Source organism: Chiloscyllium plagiosum, chromosome 29 (assembly GCF_004010195.1).
Source record: "Chiloscyllium plagiosum isolate BGI_BamShark_2017 chromosome 29, ASM401019v2, whole genome shotgun sequence".
Lineage (NCBI taxonomy): Eukaryota > Metazoa > Chordata > Chondrichthyes > Orectolobiformes > Hemiscylliidae > Chiloscyllium > Chiloscyllium plagiosum.
In genome coordinates, this window is record NC_057738.1 from 16376207 (window position 1) to 16392555 (window position 16349).

General features: G+C 40.6%; 1 protein-coding gene across 8 annotated transcripts in view; it reads right to left on the reverse strand.

Annotated features, from left to right (window-relative positions):
- The window catches only part of elmo1 (engulfment and cell motility 1 (ced-12 homolog, C. elegans)), a 277185-nt gene that overhangs the window by 13040 nt on the left and 247796 nt on the right, over positions 1-16349 (reverse strand). For all 8 annotated transcript variants that reach the window (XM_043719203.1, XM_043719204.1, XM_043719200.1 and 5 more), the window contains 4 exons: positions 13440-13603; positions 8567-8679; positions 6455-6562; positions 4808-4890 (listed from right to left, as the gene is read on the reverse strand). In XM_043719203.1, the coding sequence (XP_043575138.1) occupies positions 4808-4890; positions 6455-6562; positions 8567-8679; positions 13440-13603 (468 nt within the window). The remainder of the gene's footprint in view (positions 1-4807; positions 4891-6454; positions 6563-8566; positions 8680-13439; positions 13604-16349) is intronic.

Below are 16349 nucleotides of genomic sequence, written 5' to 3' on the forward strand. Positions count from 1 at the left end.
CTGTTTTTTACTGATAAGTCAACATCACAAGTGATTATGATCTCAGTTTATTGCTGTCAGCACCAATGTTTCAATCATGGAGAGAGAGCTGAATGAAATGCACTAACCCCCACCTCCTCTGGGTTGGATGTTCAATTCGAGTGAAAGTTCTTTTTTAATGTACAGAATCTTCAAAGTGGCTGATTTAAATTGGCTTATATTTTGAATTCTTTTAAAAATAAATAATCATTTGGGGCCTGTAGTTATCTCTTGATGGAAATGCCTCTGCAGTGGAGTGCCTTTCATCATTTCTTACATTCTCTGCCATCTTTTGAAGCTGTCAGAAACCATCTTCTTCACTTCAGGAGAGATCACCCCTACAGCATCATGTGCCAGGTAGAAAGCCTGACAGCAGCACTGCGATATAGCTGCCACATCAAATAGATCTGCTACTCCAGGGATAACATTTCAGGCATTCTGACCCTTGCCTAATATAAACCTTAACTTGTTTAAATCTCAATAGGCATTCAGCCCACAGGTAGTGTCACTCACCAGCATTCAACAGCTCGCCAAGTCCCCATGCACCTCCATCCTTTGAAAGTCTCCACAGTCATTTACAAAGGGATTAAACGGTGAGCAGGGAAAGACTAGGTCATTCAAATCTGCCCATTTATCCATGGCGCTTGGAGCACTGTGACTAGACAATTCCAACCTTACCCATCCTCACACTGGACGCTTAAAGAAAATCCATCAAAAACCCAAACATACTGAAGGAAAAAATATATTTGCAGCAAAAAATGATCAAGAGCAGAGCAGGAGACCAGAACACTGACAAAACGTCTCAGCCTGCCAATGCAACAGTTTTCAGTCTAAATCACCAATCTTCTTCTGGACTTTTACACATTTATATTTCCTGTCATTCCACAACTGACAATTACTAAATCTCACTTTAAACACCTACCCTTAATTAACATCAAGATGTGGCCATCACTGGCAGGAATTACCTTTATTGCGCATCCCTAGTTGAGTGGCTTCCTTGGCCACTTTAAAGTGCAGTTTGAGATGCGAGTCTGGAAGCCTTGGAATCATATGTAAGTCAGGCCATGTAAGGATGGAAGATTTCCTTCTTAAAAATATACTAGTGAACTGGATGTGATTTTGCAATCTAAGAGCTCAATTTTTTGAGTTTATTTATTTATTTGCAAATTGTAACAAAGGAATGTGGGTGACAGAAAGAAGTCACTTTGACTGATACAAAACATCTTATTTCAAATTCTCTATTTTTTGCTAAGGTGGAATTTAAATTCATACTGCTGGATTGTTAGTTCAGTTCTCTGGATTTACTACACGATGCTATAGTATCCAATTCAATTCTCAACATACAAATAAAAACCATTTATCAGTATTGGTTTCAAAAAGTTGCCACATCCCTTCATCTTCTTCAGTATTTGAGAGGCATTGTTCCCTAAACTGTGGTGTTCATGTGCATTGTCCACACATTCAACCAATTTTCATTTTAATCCTCTGTCTGCGCTCAGCATGATAGCAGTTTCAGTTCAAGATTCATCACCTTTGGAGGAAGATCCAATTTGGCAGTTTCCACATTGCGTCAAACAAGTTTATTTTTGAGTTTATTTGTATATAATCTGGGAATTGTAATGATGCAACATGAGTGACAGAAAGCACAGCAGGTAGAGATCCACACATGAGATTCAGTACAGATTTGATAGAATCCCTACTGTGCAGGTAGAGGCCATTTGGCCTATCGAGTAATGCTCAATCAAACCCTTTGATTGAGCATTACCCCTGTCTAAGCCACGTAGCCTACACATCCTTAATCTGCAGAAGAGATCTGCAGGAGGAATCTGGAACACCTGGAACTCCACACAGACACGTGGAGTATGTACAAACACCACAGTCGCCCAAGGCTGGAATTGAACCTGGGTCCCTGGTGTTTGTGAGGTAGCAGTGCTAACCACTTAGCCACCTTGCTGCCCCTTAAAAATGCTTTGCCCAAACAGGGTCTTGAACCCTGGACCCTCAGATTAAACTCTGATGCTCTATCTTCCAAGCTAATCAGGCCCTAAGATTTCCAGATCATTGTTACTGTATCAGGGATCTTTCCCCAACACCGCCAGGTCATTCATGATAAAAAATATTATTAACATGTTGGAATGAAGCTGAGAAGAGGAAGAATGTAGAATTTGGGTTTAGTTACAAGTTATGTTTGTCAAGAATGCCAACTAAGAAATTTAGCACTTATTTTCTTTCCACTTCCAAGTTGTGCTTTCCCTGCTACACCAATGTTCAACAAGTCTGTAAATTGTTTCCACTCACAAGTGGTAATTCTGTCAGATTTAATGCTGGTTTTACGTGATGCCAGATGTTATTCTCTACTGATGCCAATTTTAGACAATATTTAAAACGAGTGTTCCATACAATTTCACTGGTTTCCTGACTAATATGCGAGATTATAGTTTCATCCAATTTTCTCAGCAATGCTCAGTTAAGAAATATGCCAGAGCAATTCAATTGCAGACCTGCTCTTTCATCAGCTAATGAAAAGGATTCGCATTTGCAGCTGAATTAGTCCACCAACAAATATCTTCTGTGCTTGATGCCAAGAGATGCCTAATTTGTTCTACAGTCCCAGTTCCCTGTAGGTGGTGATGCATGTACATCACAGAGTGCCTTTGTACCATATGGACATGTTAAGTAACTCGGTGGCAGCACTCCCACCTTGGAATCAGCAGGTTCTGGGTTCAAGTCCTATCCCAAGAGATTTGAATAAATAATTTAGACTGACACTGCCAGTGCAATCTGCACTAAAAGAGTACTTTCCAGTCCAGTCAAACTACTCACCTGGAGTTAAAAGCTGTTATGGCACAAGTCTGAAGAGAACCAGTGGAGTTCTCTCAGTGAACTGACCAATATATACAGTATTCCCCAAAGTAGTAGAATGAAACAGATTGCCTGCTCATTAACACATTGCCATTTGTAGGAGCTTGCTGTGTGCCACGGGGCTGCTGTACTTCATTGATTGTAAACACTTTGCAATGAAATGATATTGAGAATGATGTGTATAATTGCAAATTCCTGCCTTTTTTTCCCCTTTCTTAAATGAAACATATTATGTTAATTGTAGATTATTTGAGCAGGGTGCTAATGAACTGCTAAAAATTACTGTGCAGAGTATCATTATTAGATTACATTAGATTAGATTAGATTACATTACAATGTGGAAACAGGCCCTTCGGCCCAACAAGTCCACACCGACCCGCCGAAGCGCAACCCACCCATACCCCTACATTTACCCCTTACCTAACACTACAGGCAATTTAGCATGGCCAATTCACCTGACCCTGCACATCTTTGGGCTGTGGGAGGAAACCGGAGCACCCGGAGGAAACCCACGCAGACACGGGGAGAACGTGCAAACTCCACACAGTCAGTCGCCTGAGTCGGGAATTGAACCCGGGTCTCTGGCGCTGTGAGGCAACAGTGCTAACCACTGTGCCACCGTGCCACCCACTGCCACCATGCCGCCCACGGTGCAGGTTAAGTTCATTTTATCTGCTGAAATTCAATGCAAAGACAAAAGACATGGCAGTCAGATAAATAGAGGAGTGCTGCTCAAGATAACACATGCACTGAACACTTCTTCAATTTCCACAGAATCAATTACATTGATATGCATTAGTGCAGAAAACTTAACTTACATACTTAGCAGAGGAACAATAAGTTCTAGTGTATTTCCAATATCCTTGAACTCCCATTGAGTTTTACTGGGTAAATCCACATTAGATCAATACCTTGATCATGGGAGTCTGACCTTTAGAAGGCCAAGCTCAACACACTCAATAATTTCCACCCTCTTCTTCCTACTTATTTGATGATTAGTTTTTTTTAAAAAAAGAAGGCTGCAAAGTTGTGGCATTCATGGAATAATTTTCACAAAATACCTGTATTAATCCCACAAAAATAGAGTCTGGCTGATACTGACAATCATTTAAAAAATCCATTAGGGAATTCTGAAAAGCTTCATTAGTCAGAGTAGTGAGAATGTGGAACTTCCTACCACACGGAGAGATTGAGTTAACTGTATGGATGCAGCGAAGGGGAAGGGAGATAAGCAGAAGTAGGAGGGGAGAATAGAGGACTACTACGATAGATTGAAATGGGGAAAGATGGGGAGGGCTCATGTGGAGCATAAATGACTGGTTGGGGTGAATGGCCTATGACATGTTGTATATCCTATATCATCAGTCACTAATCGGTAGCCCGACACACTTTAGACTTGAAAACAAAGTGCATCATATTCAAATTTGACAGCAAATGAGCAAAACAAGTCTTTCTCTCTTCAGAGCAGTGAATGACAAAAACCGAGAAAAGAAAGATTTGTGCTTAAATAGTGCCTTTACAACCCCAGGGCATCCCAAAGCATTTTATAGCCAAAGAGATAGTTTTGGAGTGTAGTCACTGCTGCAAAGAAGGAACCAGGTGCCAATTGCACACATAGTAAAATCCTGCAAGTAACTGTAAAACAAATCAACATATTGTGTTATTGCTTTAGGTCTTGGTTGAGGGATGAATGTAGGCCAGGATACTCATAACTCAACTGCACTACTTCGAGTAGTGCAGTAAAGTATTCTATGTCCACCTGAGTGAGGAAGATGGGACTTTAGGTTAACGTCTAATTCAAAAGGTGTGCATTTTCATTTGTAATACTCCATACATACATTCTTACATTCATTTAATACCAACATGAAATCATAAATTATCTTGGCATAAAACTGGAATCCTTCTGAGGTTCACAATGAATATTTACCTTATTTTGTTTAAGGGCACCTTTTTCTTTCATGTGCGGACAATCCTTTCCAGTCACAATAGCTTTGATATCAGCCACTGGTACTATAAAAGAAAAGATTTGTTGCTTCTATCACCACAATATAGACTAAATCCACGGGCAAAGAATTCAGAGGCCCAGATTAGATTAGATTAGATTCCCTACAGTGTGGAAACAGGCCCTTCGGCCCAACAAGTCCACACCAACCCTCCGAAGAGAAACCCACCCCCCTATATTTAACCCTGACTAATACACCTAACACTACGGGCAATTTAGCGTGGTCAATTGACCTAACCTGCACATCTTTTGGACTGCGGGAGGAAACCGGAGCATCCGGAGGAAGCCCACGCAGAGACGGGGAGAATGTGCAAACTCCACACAGACAGTTGCCTGAGGCGGGAATTGAACAAGGGTCCCTGGCATTGTGAGGCAGCAGTGCTGACTACTGAGCCATCGTGCTGCCCCACAATGTGGAGATAAAGATTTAAAACTCACCACAGAATGCAAATGTAAAAACCCATCTGGTTCACTAATGGGACGGAAATGTGCCAGCTGTACCTGGTCTGGTCTGGTCTTCAGGTGACTCCAGACCCGCAGTAATGAGATTGACATGTACTGCCCTTTGAAATGGCCTAGCAAGCCACTTGATTCAAGGGAAATCAGTACATTCCACACCCATTCCTGAGTATGTGTAAAAGATTTCTCCCTGATCAAAGCTGCTCTGAAAACGATAGCCTAAACATGTGCCTGAAAGCAGCTACCCAACATCTTTTTAAAAGCTTGATTCAATTATACATAAATACTGAAGTGGTATCAGTTCTGTAATAGTGCTATTGATGAAAGGAGAAAGTGAGGTCTGCAGATGCTGGAGATCAGAGCTGAAAATGTGTTGCTGGAAAAGCGCAGCAGGTCAGGCAGCATCCAAGGAGCAGGAGAATCGACGTTTCGGGCATAAGCCCTTCTTAAGGAGGGCCCTTCTGAAGAAGGGCTTATGCCCGAAACGTCGATTCTCCTGTTCCCTGGATGCTGCCTGACTTGCTGCGCTTTTCCAGCAACACATTTTCAGCTGCTATTGATGAAACAATGTCAGGCAGATTGCCACAATGCTGTGCTAATGTGGTCTCCTCCTACTTCACATAGACTAAGGTGGGGGAGGGGGGTGTGAGGGGGGGTGCGTACTGTACTACAATTTTTTTAGAATCCTTACACTAAGGAAAGAGGCCCTTTTGGCCCAACAAGTCCACATCAACCCTCCGAAGAGTAACCCACCCAGACCGATTCCCCTACGTTTTACTCCTGACTAATGCACCTAACACTGGGCAATTTAGCATGGCCAATTCATCTGGCCTGCACATCTTTGGATTGTGGGAGGAAACCAGAGCACCCAGAGGAAACCCACGCAGACACAGGGAGAATGTGCAAACTCCACACAGACAGTCACCCAAGGCTGGAGTCAAACCCAGGTCCCCTGGTACTGTGAGGGAGCAGTGCTAACCACTGAGCTACTGTGCCATCTCTCATGCTCATTTTGCTCATGCACACTCTGTAGACATTGTGTACAAAAGCATGTTCCCTGTGTTTATTGCATGTGAGAATAGTTTCTATGATTCTGTAACTGACTTCACTTACACTTGTCCTGTAAAGATTCATGGGGCACCTCTCCCTGAGGGCTCTCCTCCTGGTCTCCATAATGCAAGACTTTGTGGTTTGGCGAAAGGCGACAATACCAGAATTTATCTGTAAAATTAATAATTATTTGTCTGTAAAAGTAATAGTTTTGTCACTTCTCACTTAGTTTTAAAAGCTCATTGTTATGAATATAAACACTCATGCAAAAATATGTAACTTTTAAAAAAGCTGAACTTATATAGATAACTCTTCAGTCCAAATATTATGAAACGTTTACTGAGGCTGAATCAACAAAAACCTTCCAAAATGTGATTTCCCATTCTTGTTATGCTGTCCTTGCTACCTGGCACTGGCACAGCAAAAGGAAAGCATAAACCAATGCAAATATTAATGGTCCTTGTTTCATTCTGCACATGGTGCATAAAGGATAAGGAGTAGCCCCAGCAATCTCTCCTAAGACCTTGATTTCACTGATTCAGACCCCTGGAGTCAACAACAAGCAACTTTGCAAAGTTTATTCACTGTCAGTTTCTAACATATACCCTGAGGCATATGTATGGCATGTGGCGATGTGGTTAAACCATCATCAATCATCTCTCTCTCTCTCTCTCTAATGAGAGAGCAGCCCTATGGCCTAGTTGGACGATGATGATTTTATCTTTATACCATCAAAACAAAATAAGAAACTGGCATTTATATCACACCTTCAATGAAATAAAATATCCCAAAGTTCTATAATCCATGAATATGCTTATGCAATATGTGTAACAGAAATGCTGCAGTTACACATCTTGAAGAAACTTCCGGTCCATCCTTTACATTTTTCCAACTCCAGTCTATGCACAGTCACACTAAGCAAATTCGCTCTGTTCTGGGCTGTTTAGTTCTGAGAGAAATTAGGGGTAGGCATTATATGTTGACCTTGCCATTGTCATTCAAAGCCCAAAAATAAATAAAAATGATATATTGCATAAAATTATAGAAATATATACAGTCCTATTACTTAGCAATTCGTTAAAAATGGAGAGGCGACAGCCTTGTGGTATTAACACTGAATTGATAATCCAGAGACACAGGTAATGTTCTGGGGACACTGGTCCGAATCCTGCCATGGCAGATGGTAGAACTTGAATACATTAGAAGTCTGGAAATGAGTCTAATGATGACCATGAAACGTTGCTAATTGTCAAAAAAAACCCATCTGGTTCATTAATGCCCTTTTGGAAAGGGAACTGCTACCCTTACCTGGTCTAGCCTGCATGTGCCTCCAGACCCATAGACCCTCTGGGCAATTAGAGACGGTCAATCAATGCTGGCCCAAAGCCCATGAGTGAATAAATAAAATGTTTTCTTAAAGTACAAAATAACAACTCAAAACATTTTGGCAAGTTTGTTAACATGGCTACTTTGACATTAGAAAAGTGGAATAATCTATTTGATTGTGATGTTAACGTACAGAATTTGCATTTCCAATACTCCTGTATATAATTAAGGCTGCATTTGTTGACACCAACGCAAGTGCCACTTTAAATTGCGCACGCGCAATTTTGGGGGACGCAGCTGGCGTGAGGGGGGCAAGACTGCGATGGGAGTGGGAAAGAGATTGGAGAGAGAGAGAGAGAGAGAATCAGGATATATGGGGAGAGATCAGGAAATAGGGGAAAGAGAATGGCATGGAGTGGGAAAAGATCAAGATGGTGGAGTGGAGAGAGACAGGGATGGGGAAATGGTAGGTGGGTTTGGGTGGCTGCGGGGGGTCCCAGGAACGGACCTCTCTCACTGTGCCACCCCTTCCTGGACTCTTCTTATCACTCCCCCAACCCTCCCTCCATTCCTGAGTCCTGGGTACTCCTTGTCTCATTCCCACCTCCTGGTCATTTGGGCCCTCTTCCCTTCTCACTCTGGGGATTCCCCATGTATGGCATCTCTCTCCAACAGCAAAATTAATTTCAAAAAAGTCTACATGCTGATGTCAATGCTTGGAACTGTGCATTCCCCAATGAGCATGCATATGCAGTTGCCCACAGTTGCTGGAGTCAGTAAACACTGCCTATAATTAAAGTGTTTATTCTGGTAGATGTGAAGGTGTTGGTAAATCGGACTGCTGGCTACCTTGTCTCCGCCGGCTACTGATCTTTCTGAAACAGGTTCCTTCACAAAGCCGGTTTAGCCGCTGTTGTTTGACCAGTTCCAGGATTTCAGGCTGAATCTTCTCTCGGAGTTCACTGCAGGCAGAAGGACAAACAGTCAAAGACAGAACTCTGCTCTTGTAAGCAGTGAAGGGATTAAGTTGTGATGAGCACATTTAGGGGTGTAGGAATATTAGTGTACAAGGGGTTTGTGCGTTGAAGCGAATATATAAGCAATGGGGAGTTAACTTCCAGATTAATATTGAAACAAGAAGTGTAGCTCTCTAATTAATACAACCGTGAAAATTAATCAAAATTAATTTCTGCCTGGAACTAACATTTGTACCTTTGCTTCCAGTTGGTCTGGCAATCTGCATTTTGCTGTCTTCCGGAGACCTCATATTTAAAAGGGATCTTGAGAAGAGATGCCAATGACCTTCTTAGCAATGCAGTCCGAGTAAATTGTTGGAACAGTTTCTATTCTGCATGGGGATCTGTACTGTATCTGACCTGGGATTAACTGATACTCAAATTGCAAGATCAAAGTAGAAAAATTATTTCATCCTCCCTCGTTAAGTGATGAGAACAAGAATTCAGCCCAAATATCTCTTCAAATGAGTATTCAAAAAATAAATGATCGCTGAAATATTCCTAAGGAAAGGGTTACAATTTTGGATGAGCACTAAGTCACACTAAATGTAACCATTCAACATGCTAATCAAGCAGAGCTTCTCAGGTAATTACTTACAATTATCCTGCTTGTTATCCCTTTTAAAATGTTAATCAACAGAACCTTGTGTTTCATACTGATATTTATTACCACATGGTAATCTGCAAACCAGAATACAAATTCTTGCCTAACAATTCAACAAATTCCGAACACCTTCATGATCTTAATTTGGAAGATAATTGCCTACTACTTCAAATATATTTGAAATACCAGTTGTAACAAACACAAGTTTAACTTACTATATGGTGAACCCATTTTGACTTTTTTCTCTCTTCATGCCATTTCCTACTTGTTACAGCTGCCATTCTCATTAGTAGGGATGGAAGACCTATCTTCAGATTAAAATGTTGAATCTTTGAAGGAAAAGATCAACTGTTTATCATCTTGATCAGCCAGTTGAGACTTAGAACTTCTTGTCTACAATCCTAAATTTAGCTGCTGTACAGGTTTCACCAGTAATACTGGGCATCACTTTCCTGAGGAATTTCAATACTCTGTCAATTAAGATTTTAGAAAAGCATGCCCATTCCGTGTCAGTGAGAAACAAAAGAAATAGAAGTTACAATACTGCTTGTTGACATAAGGGCTATCATTATATCATTATGAATGTTTGACTGCTATCCACAACCTATAATTATCTCTCAGGAGGGGTCTGGAATTTACAGTTTAGAGGTGATTTTGGAATGGTGATATTGTCACTGAACTTTAATCTAGAGGCAAATGCTCTTGGAACATAAATTCAAATCTCATCATGGTAGCTAATGAAACTTTAAATCAAATCACTAACATCAGGAATTGAAAGGTAGACTCAGTAATGGTGGTCATGGCAAGTATCAGTGATTTTTACAAAAACCCATGAGAGAAAGAAATCTGCAGTTCTTACTTGGGCTAACGTACCTGTGATTTTACAGACACAACAATATGGTTGAGTTTAATTACCTTCTAATCCATTTGGTTCAATGGAAGTTAGGGATGGGAACCAAATGCTGGCTTTGCTAGCAATGACTGAATTCCATAAAAGGTTAAAGGGAGAAAAACAATTCAGCTGATAGCTCGAAGAAGTTATTAAAGATCTAGTTGTCTTTGACGTTGAGTTGTGAAGACAAGTCTATTATAATAAGGGATTAAGTGGCCGAAAGTCTTTCAAAGCTTTGAATTTGTTTTTAAGATTGGGAGTTTTATTTTTAGACACACTGAAGACCGCTATAAATATTTAGAACTTTATTTCATCTCAAGATGGCTCTGAAGGTTTGCCCACAGAGGATACTGACTGATTTGGCATGAAGGGATAAAAGAAAAAAATGATGGCTAGATTGGCATGAGTTGACATTGGGGCCGATACAGACCATCAGTGTCGGTACAGGTGTGGGCATGATTTGGCATATAGAGTACAAGTAACCACTGGCCAGGGTGTGAGACATGAATTGCCATGGAGAGTGGTGAAGTAAGGGGCACGAGGAATGAGGGATAATGGGCCTAACATATGAGCAAACACTGGGGAAAGACCTAAAACTGGATCTTTTGAACAGCCAATCCCATCAATCCCTGTCCATCCCATCCTCAGAACCTTTAGCTTCAACCTATCTGCATCTGGGGCTGACAGAGCCAACCCCATTCCACAGCAGCCTCCAGCACCAGAAAACAGATGCTGCCATTAGTGGTACCTTCTCCCAAAGCCAGTGTGCTGAGCTGGGAAATTTCCCAATTTGTGCTACTTCTCTGGGGATCGCAAATCTGGCCCAAAATTCAAGATCCTGGAGGTAGCAGGTGGCACAAAGTAGGACTGTAATATTTTTACTGGCTTTTCAGAATTAAAACCTATGATCTTAAGGAATCTAATTAGTGTGTTCAGTTATGCACACTCTAGTGCCTGATCTCCTGTTAATACACTGTGAATCTCCTGGCCAATTATGTGCAATTCTAAAAGAAGGTTTCATTTATATGCATCAAAATGTAGGCAATTGGCAAGAGCACAGTGCCTTGAAGAAATGACTTAATTTAACTTCTGATACTATTAGAAATTCAGATACATCAAGTAGAATTAGTGAGTAAACACAGCCATTTTAACCCGAAGGAAACAGAACACTTAAAATGCTATAAATGCATCAACTTTGAAATTGATGCTAATGTAAATGAGTAGTGCATTTTGGTTGGTATAGCAACTGTCCATTTTCAACATGGGCAGTTTAAGGGGAGAGTATTGTATTGCATAGATTTAAAGGGGACATCCTTTGACAAGTGGAGGTGGGAAAGAAATGTTCAACTAGAGCCATTATTCTTAAGGTATCCAGACACTTATAGTGGAAAATGTGAACATTTAGAAATGGGACTGATGATGATGAATTTAATGGTAATACTAATCATTCTGTTATGGACCAGGTCAGATTCCCTCAATACATTTCAAGAAGGCAGCCCAGACTCTAACTTTTCTCATTGTTTTAAGCAGGTGTAGAGTGGCTATACCAGGAGTGATACAGCAAGCTCAACCACTCAGTTTTAAACAAAACAGAATTTATTTACAGTCTACTGAATGATGCATGAACAAATGAGAACCGAATTTAGAATAATTTAACCTATCTGGAAACCCAATCAACTCTATCGCAACTTAATGATGCTGTTCCAAATACTTGCAACACCCCTTTGGCAAAAAAAGGTAAAATCAAACACAGCTTATTACAGGAGAGATGCTAGAGAGAGAGAGAGGATCAGTGTGGAACTGCTTCTTTGGGTCCAGCAGCTTTTCTGGGTTCCCAGCTAAAACTTGACCAGCAGCTACAAACAAAACAGCTTGCTAAAACCAAACCAAACCAAACCCTGAACTGGGAGAACTGGCCACTCTTCTTTCATTGTATAAAATGTTTTTAAAAAAACTCAAAAGCTTTTGCAAGATATTTCCAGACATATTGGAACCTCTGCATTTACGACCTCTCTCAAAAATAAAACCAAGGACAACTTAACCTTGTTAAAGGAGCATCAGCATCACGATTCTCAAACAACCTGAGGTGTAGAATGCCAGCAGATTTGGGGGTTTAAACGTACCAGAAATCTCTCTATGTGGAACGTTACTGAAGAGGAGAGAAAACTGAGCTAAAAATAATCTCTTCCCTTTCTTATAATGATTAATCTGTACTTATCCCATAGAAACGGGGCAGCATGGTGGATCAGTGGTTAGCACTGCTGCCTCACAGCGCCAGGGACCCAGGTTCAATTCCAGCCTCAGGTGACTGTCTGTATGGACTTTGCATGTTCTCCCCGTGTCTGTACGGGTTTCCTCTGCATGCTCTGGTTTCCTCCCACAGTCCAAAGATGTGCACGTTAGGTCAATTGGCCATGCTAAATTGTCTATAGAGTTCAGGGATGTGTAGGTTAGGTGCATTAGTCAGGGGTAAATGTATGGGAATGGGTCTTGGGTGGGTTACTCTTCAGAGGGTTGGTATGGACTTGTTGGCCTGAAGGACCTGTTTCCACATTGTAAGGATTCTAAATTATTTGTTTTAACTACCTGTGTCATTTTTCTCTTAAATAGGAACAGGGGTAGAGCAAGCATTCCCTGAGCCCCATCCCACCATACCATTAAATTATGGTCAATAAGTTTCTCAACTCCATTTCTCCAAGCTCCATACCTCTTGATGCCATTACCTAAGAAAAGCTATTGATCACAATCTTGAAAATTTCAATTGATCCCCGTAAATCACTGAGGTAAGGGCTTTTGCCCGAAACGTCGATTTCGAAGCTCCTTTGATGCTGCCTGAACTGCTGTGCTCTTCCAGCACCACTAATCCAGAACCCCGTAAATCACTGTCTACTTAACTGGTAATTTTACAGATTTTCACTGCTTTATGTATGAAAATGTGCTGTCTGATTTAATCCCTGAATGGTTAAATTATAATTTTAGGATATTTCAATCTTGTTCTGGATTCGCCAACCAGAGGAAAGAATCATTCTGTATTTAGCCTAGCAAATCCTTTGCTACTTCAAAAAAACTTTGATTAGTTGACTCTTCAATCTTCCAAACTAAAGAGAATGCAAACTAAACTCATGCAAATTGCCTCCCTATATATCACTCTGAAAGGTTTGAAATGACTCAAGTTGAGAAGAAAAAGACTGGAAAGTATTGGGTGCCTACATGATTGGACGAGACTGGAAGTCTTCCTGGTTCATCCTCTCAGATTGCCGGATTTTCAGGATCTCAGTATAACTCAGGTTCTGCAACTTGCTCTTGAACTGATCCAGTGAGTTAGGCTTGGTTGTCAGTGCTCTTGTGATCTGCTCCTTTACAACTTGCATCACCTGAACAGAAATTCAAAATAAAAACAAACAAATCCTGGTCAGTCAGTAAACTTACTTACACTTCATCAGTGGTTCTGAAACAATATGAACTCGGAGTGTGGCATTTACAACTCAAGACTGTTCTGTTTACAAAATCGAATGCAAAGAGAAGCTACAGTTTTAGATGTATGTGCACACATTAATCTGATTCCTGTTATCTACGTTTGGGGCGTCCAAAGTTAGGTCAGGTTTTTCTGCGCATTGAAATCACCAGCAGTCTACCTTTGTCATGAATTAGCATCACACAATTAGTGTTAATCTATAAACCTGACAAAGCAAATTCTTAAGACACTTACAATTTGTATCTGTTCATTGTATAGAAAAGTTGAAGGTGCAATACACTTACTCTTTGTTTTACATGTATTCGCTAACTGTGATTCAGCGTACTTGCAAGATTGGCCCTAAACTTAATTTTGCTTTTTAACCCCACTGACAAGTCCTGACAGATTGCACAGTCCTTTGGAGAGTTACATCAGAGCAGTATGTGTGTGTTTTGTTTAAATCTGCAGGAGATCCTTGCCACTACCCCCCCACAGATAATGAGGATTTGGTGTATGGTTGTTTAGTACAGTTGGCTGATACACTTAATTAATCACACCAAATTATACTAATACTTAAAGTGGTGGCACTTTGTAAATCCGTAAAATGGCAACTCTACTAGTTAAAATTATAACTTACTCATTAAATTCCCTGTCTACACACAATTTCAGACAGATACTAAGAAAAAGTGTCTTATGGGCAGAAGGAAAGATAGGAAAGGTAGTTCAATTACTCTGTCCACAGGGTTTGATGAGATGATCCTTTTGCTGATCAGATCATAGTACCTCAATCTTCCTTCTTCAGGTACTTTCATGTTTCTGCAGGTGGCAGAGTATGACTCAACACACTTATAAAGGTCTCTGATTTATTCATTAAAAGTCACCACTTACAGAAACCAAAGAGGGGAAATAAACTGGCTATTCACAGGCTGGAGATGCTTTTCTCTGCAGAGGGACAACAGCGTTAAACCTTTCAGAGGCTCTTAAGTGAAGTGGTAGTCTCCCTACCTTTGGGTTCAAGTCCTATTTGCTCTCAAGGTGTGTCATAACATCTCTGAAAAGGTTGATTAGAAAATAACTTTCTAAGGTATGGTTGGACCATATCTACAATACCACATTCTAAACAGGACACCAGACATTAGAAGGATATAATATTTTTGTAGAGGTGCAGCATAGCTGTATCAGATTTTCAGTAGGGTTTAAATTATGTGAATATATTTTATGAGCTAAGTGTGAATTCCCTTGTACGCACAAGATTAAGTCATCATTAGACATTTAAAGAGTTGGTAGGGAAAGCAAAGACAAACTATTTGTTTTGGTGTTGAAGAGTGTGGTGCTGGAAAAGCATAGCCGGTCAGGCAGCATCCGAGGAGCAGGAGAATCAAGGTTTCAGGCATAAGCCCTTCATCAGGAGGCTGTGCTTTTCCAGCACCACACTTTTCAACTCTGATCTCCAGCATCTGCAGTCCTCACTTTCTCCTATTTGTTTTGGTGGGTGAGTCCAGGGCAAGTGGCAGAACTGGTAACTTTGAGCTCTGTCATTCAGCAGTGAAATCAGGAAGCACTTTGTCACATGAGGACAGTGGAAATCTGGAACTCTTGTCCACTTCAAAAATGGTGCTGGCTGGAACAATTAAAAATGTCAAAACCTAACTATAGATCTTTGTTACTTAAAGGTATTGGGGGTAAAAACCAAAAGGGATAGATGAAGTTAATATGAAGATCAGAATGATCTAATTTAATAATGATATTAGTTTGAGGGACTAATCTTGCTCTTATTTTACATAATTATTTTCAATATGGTACATTTGCTTATACATCATGGCTGAAATTGTGAACTATATCAAGAGCTTTTTTGGTTCATTTTATCAACATTTCTAGAAATAATATCAGTCACCTTGGAGGGAGGAGTTGTTAAAGGCAATATCTTTAAAGGGACATCAGACATGGACCTCAATTTAAATTTTTGGAGGGTGAATGGCACACTGCAGAAATCATACCAGGTCTAATGTGACTCATGGTCCTTGTAAAATGCTGGCACACCATTTCTCAACTGGGAGAATAAAGTAGCGACACAAAACTGCCCTGCTAAAATAAAGAAAACATTTTGCACTTGGGAAGAGGGAAGTTCAAGGTAAGGATGGTCTAAGCTGCCATTATGGGGCTTGAAAGGTTTGGAGTTTTTCTCCAGGCTTAACCAGGAAATATTTCATATTTCTCAGCCGCGTGTGTAGTTGAGTCCCTACAGTCACAGGTCTTGTCCAGTTGGCTCCCAATGGCATCATGACAGCTTTCAGTGGGCTGCTCCTAGCAGCACATTAAAATCATAGGTGACAAGAATCTTGGTGGTGCCAAGGCAGCTAAGTAACCTGTAACCCTGTACCAGATACACAGGGCTAAAACTGTTCAAATATTCTTTTTGAATGCTTTAATCTTGTCACAGCACTCCAATCCCTGACCCCCTGTAATTCATCCCCGCAATCATCATATCAGAATTTGAGGTCACCAAAATATATTTGTAAGACGAGCACAGAATGTTATGTTGAAAAAGTCTTCATTCATAACTTGCAATCCCCACTACTCTCCAGCTTTTGCTGATACCATAGTTGGACATTACTTTGCTGTTTTTGTTTTCAAAAGCATATTGAAGCCTGCTTGGCTGTATTAGT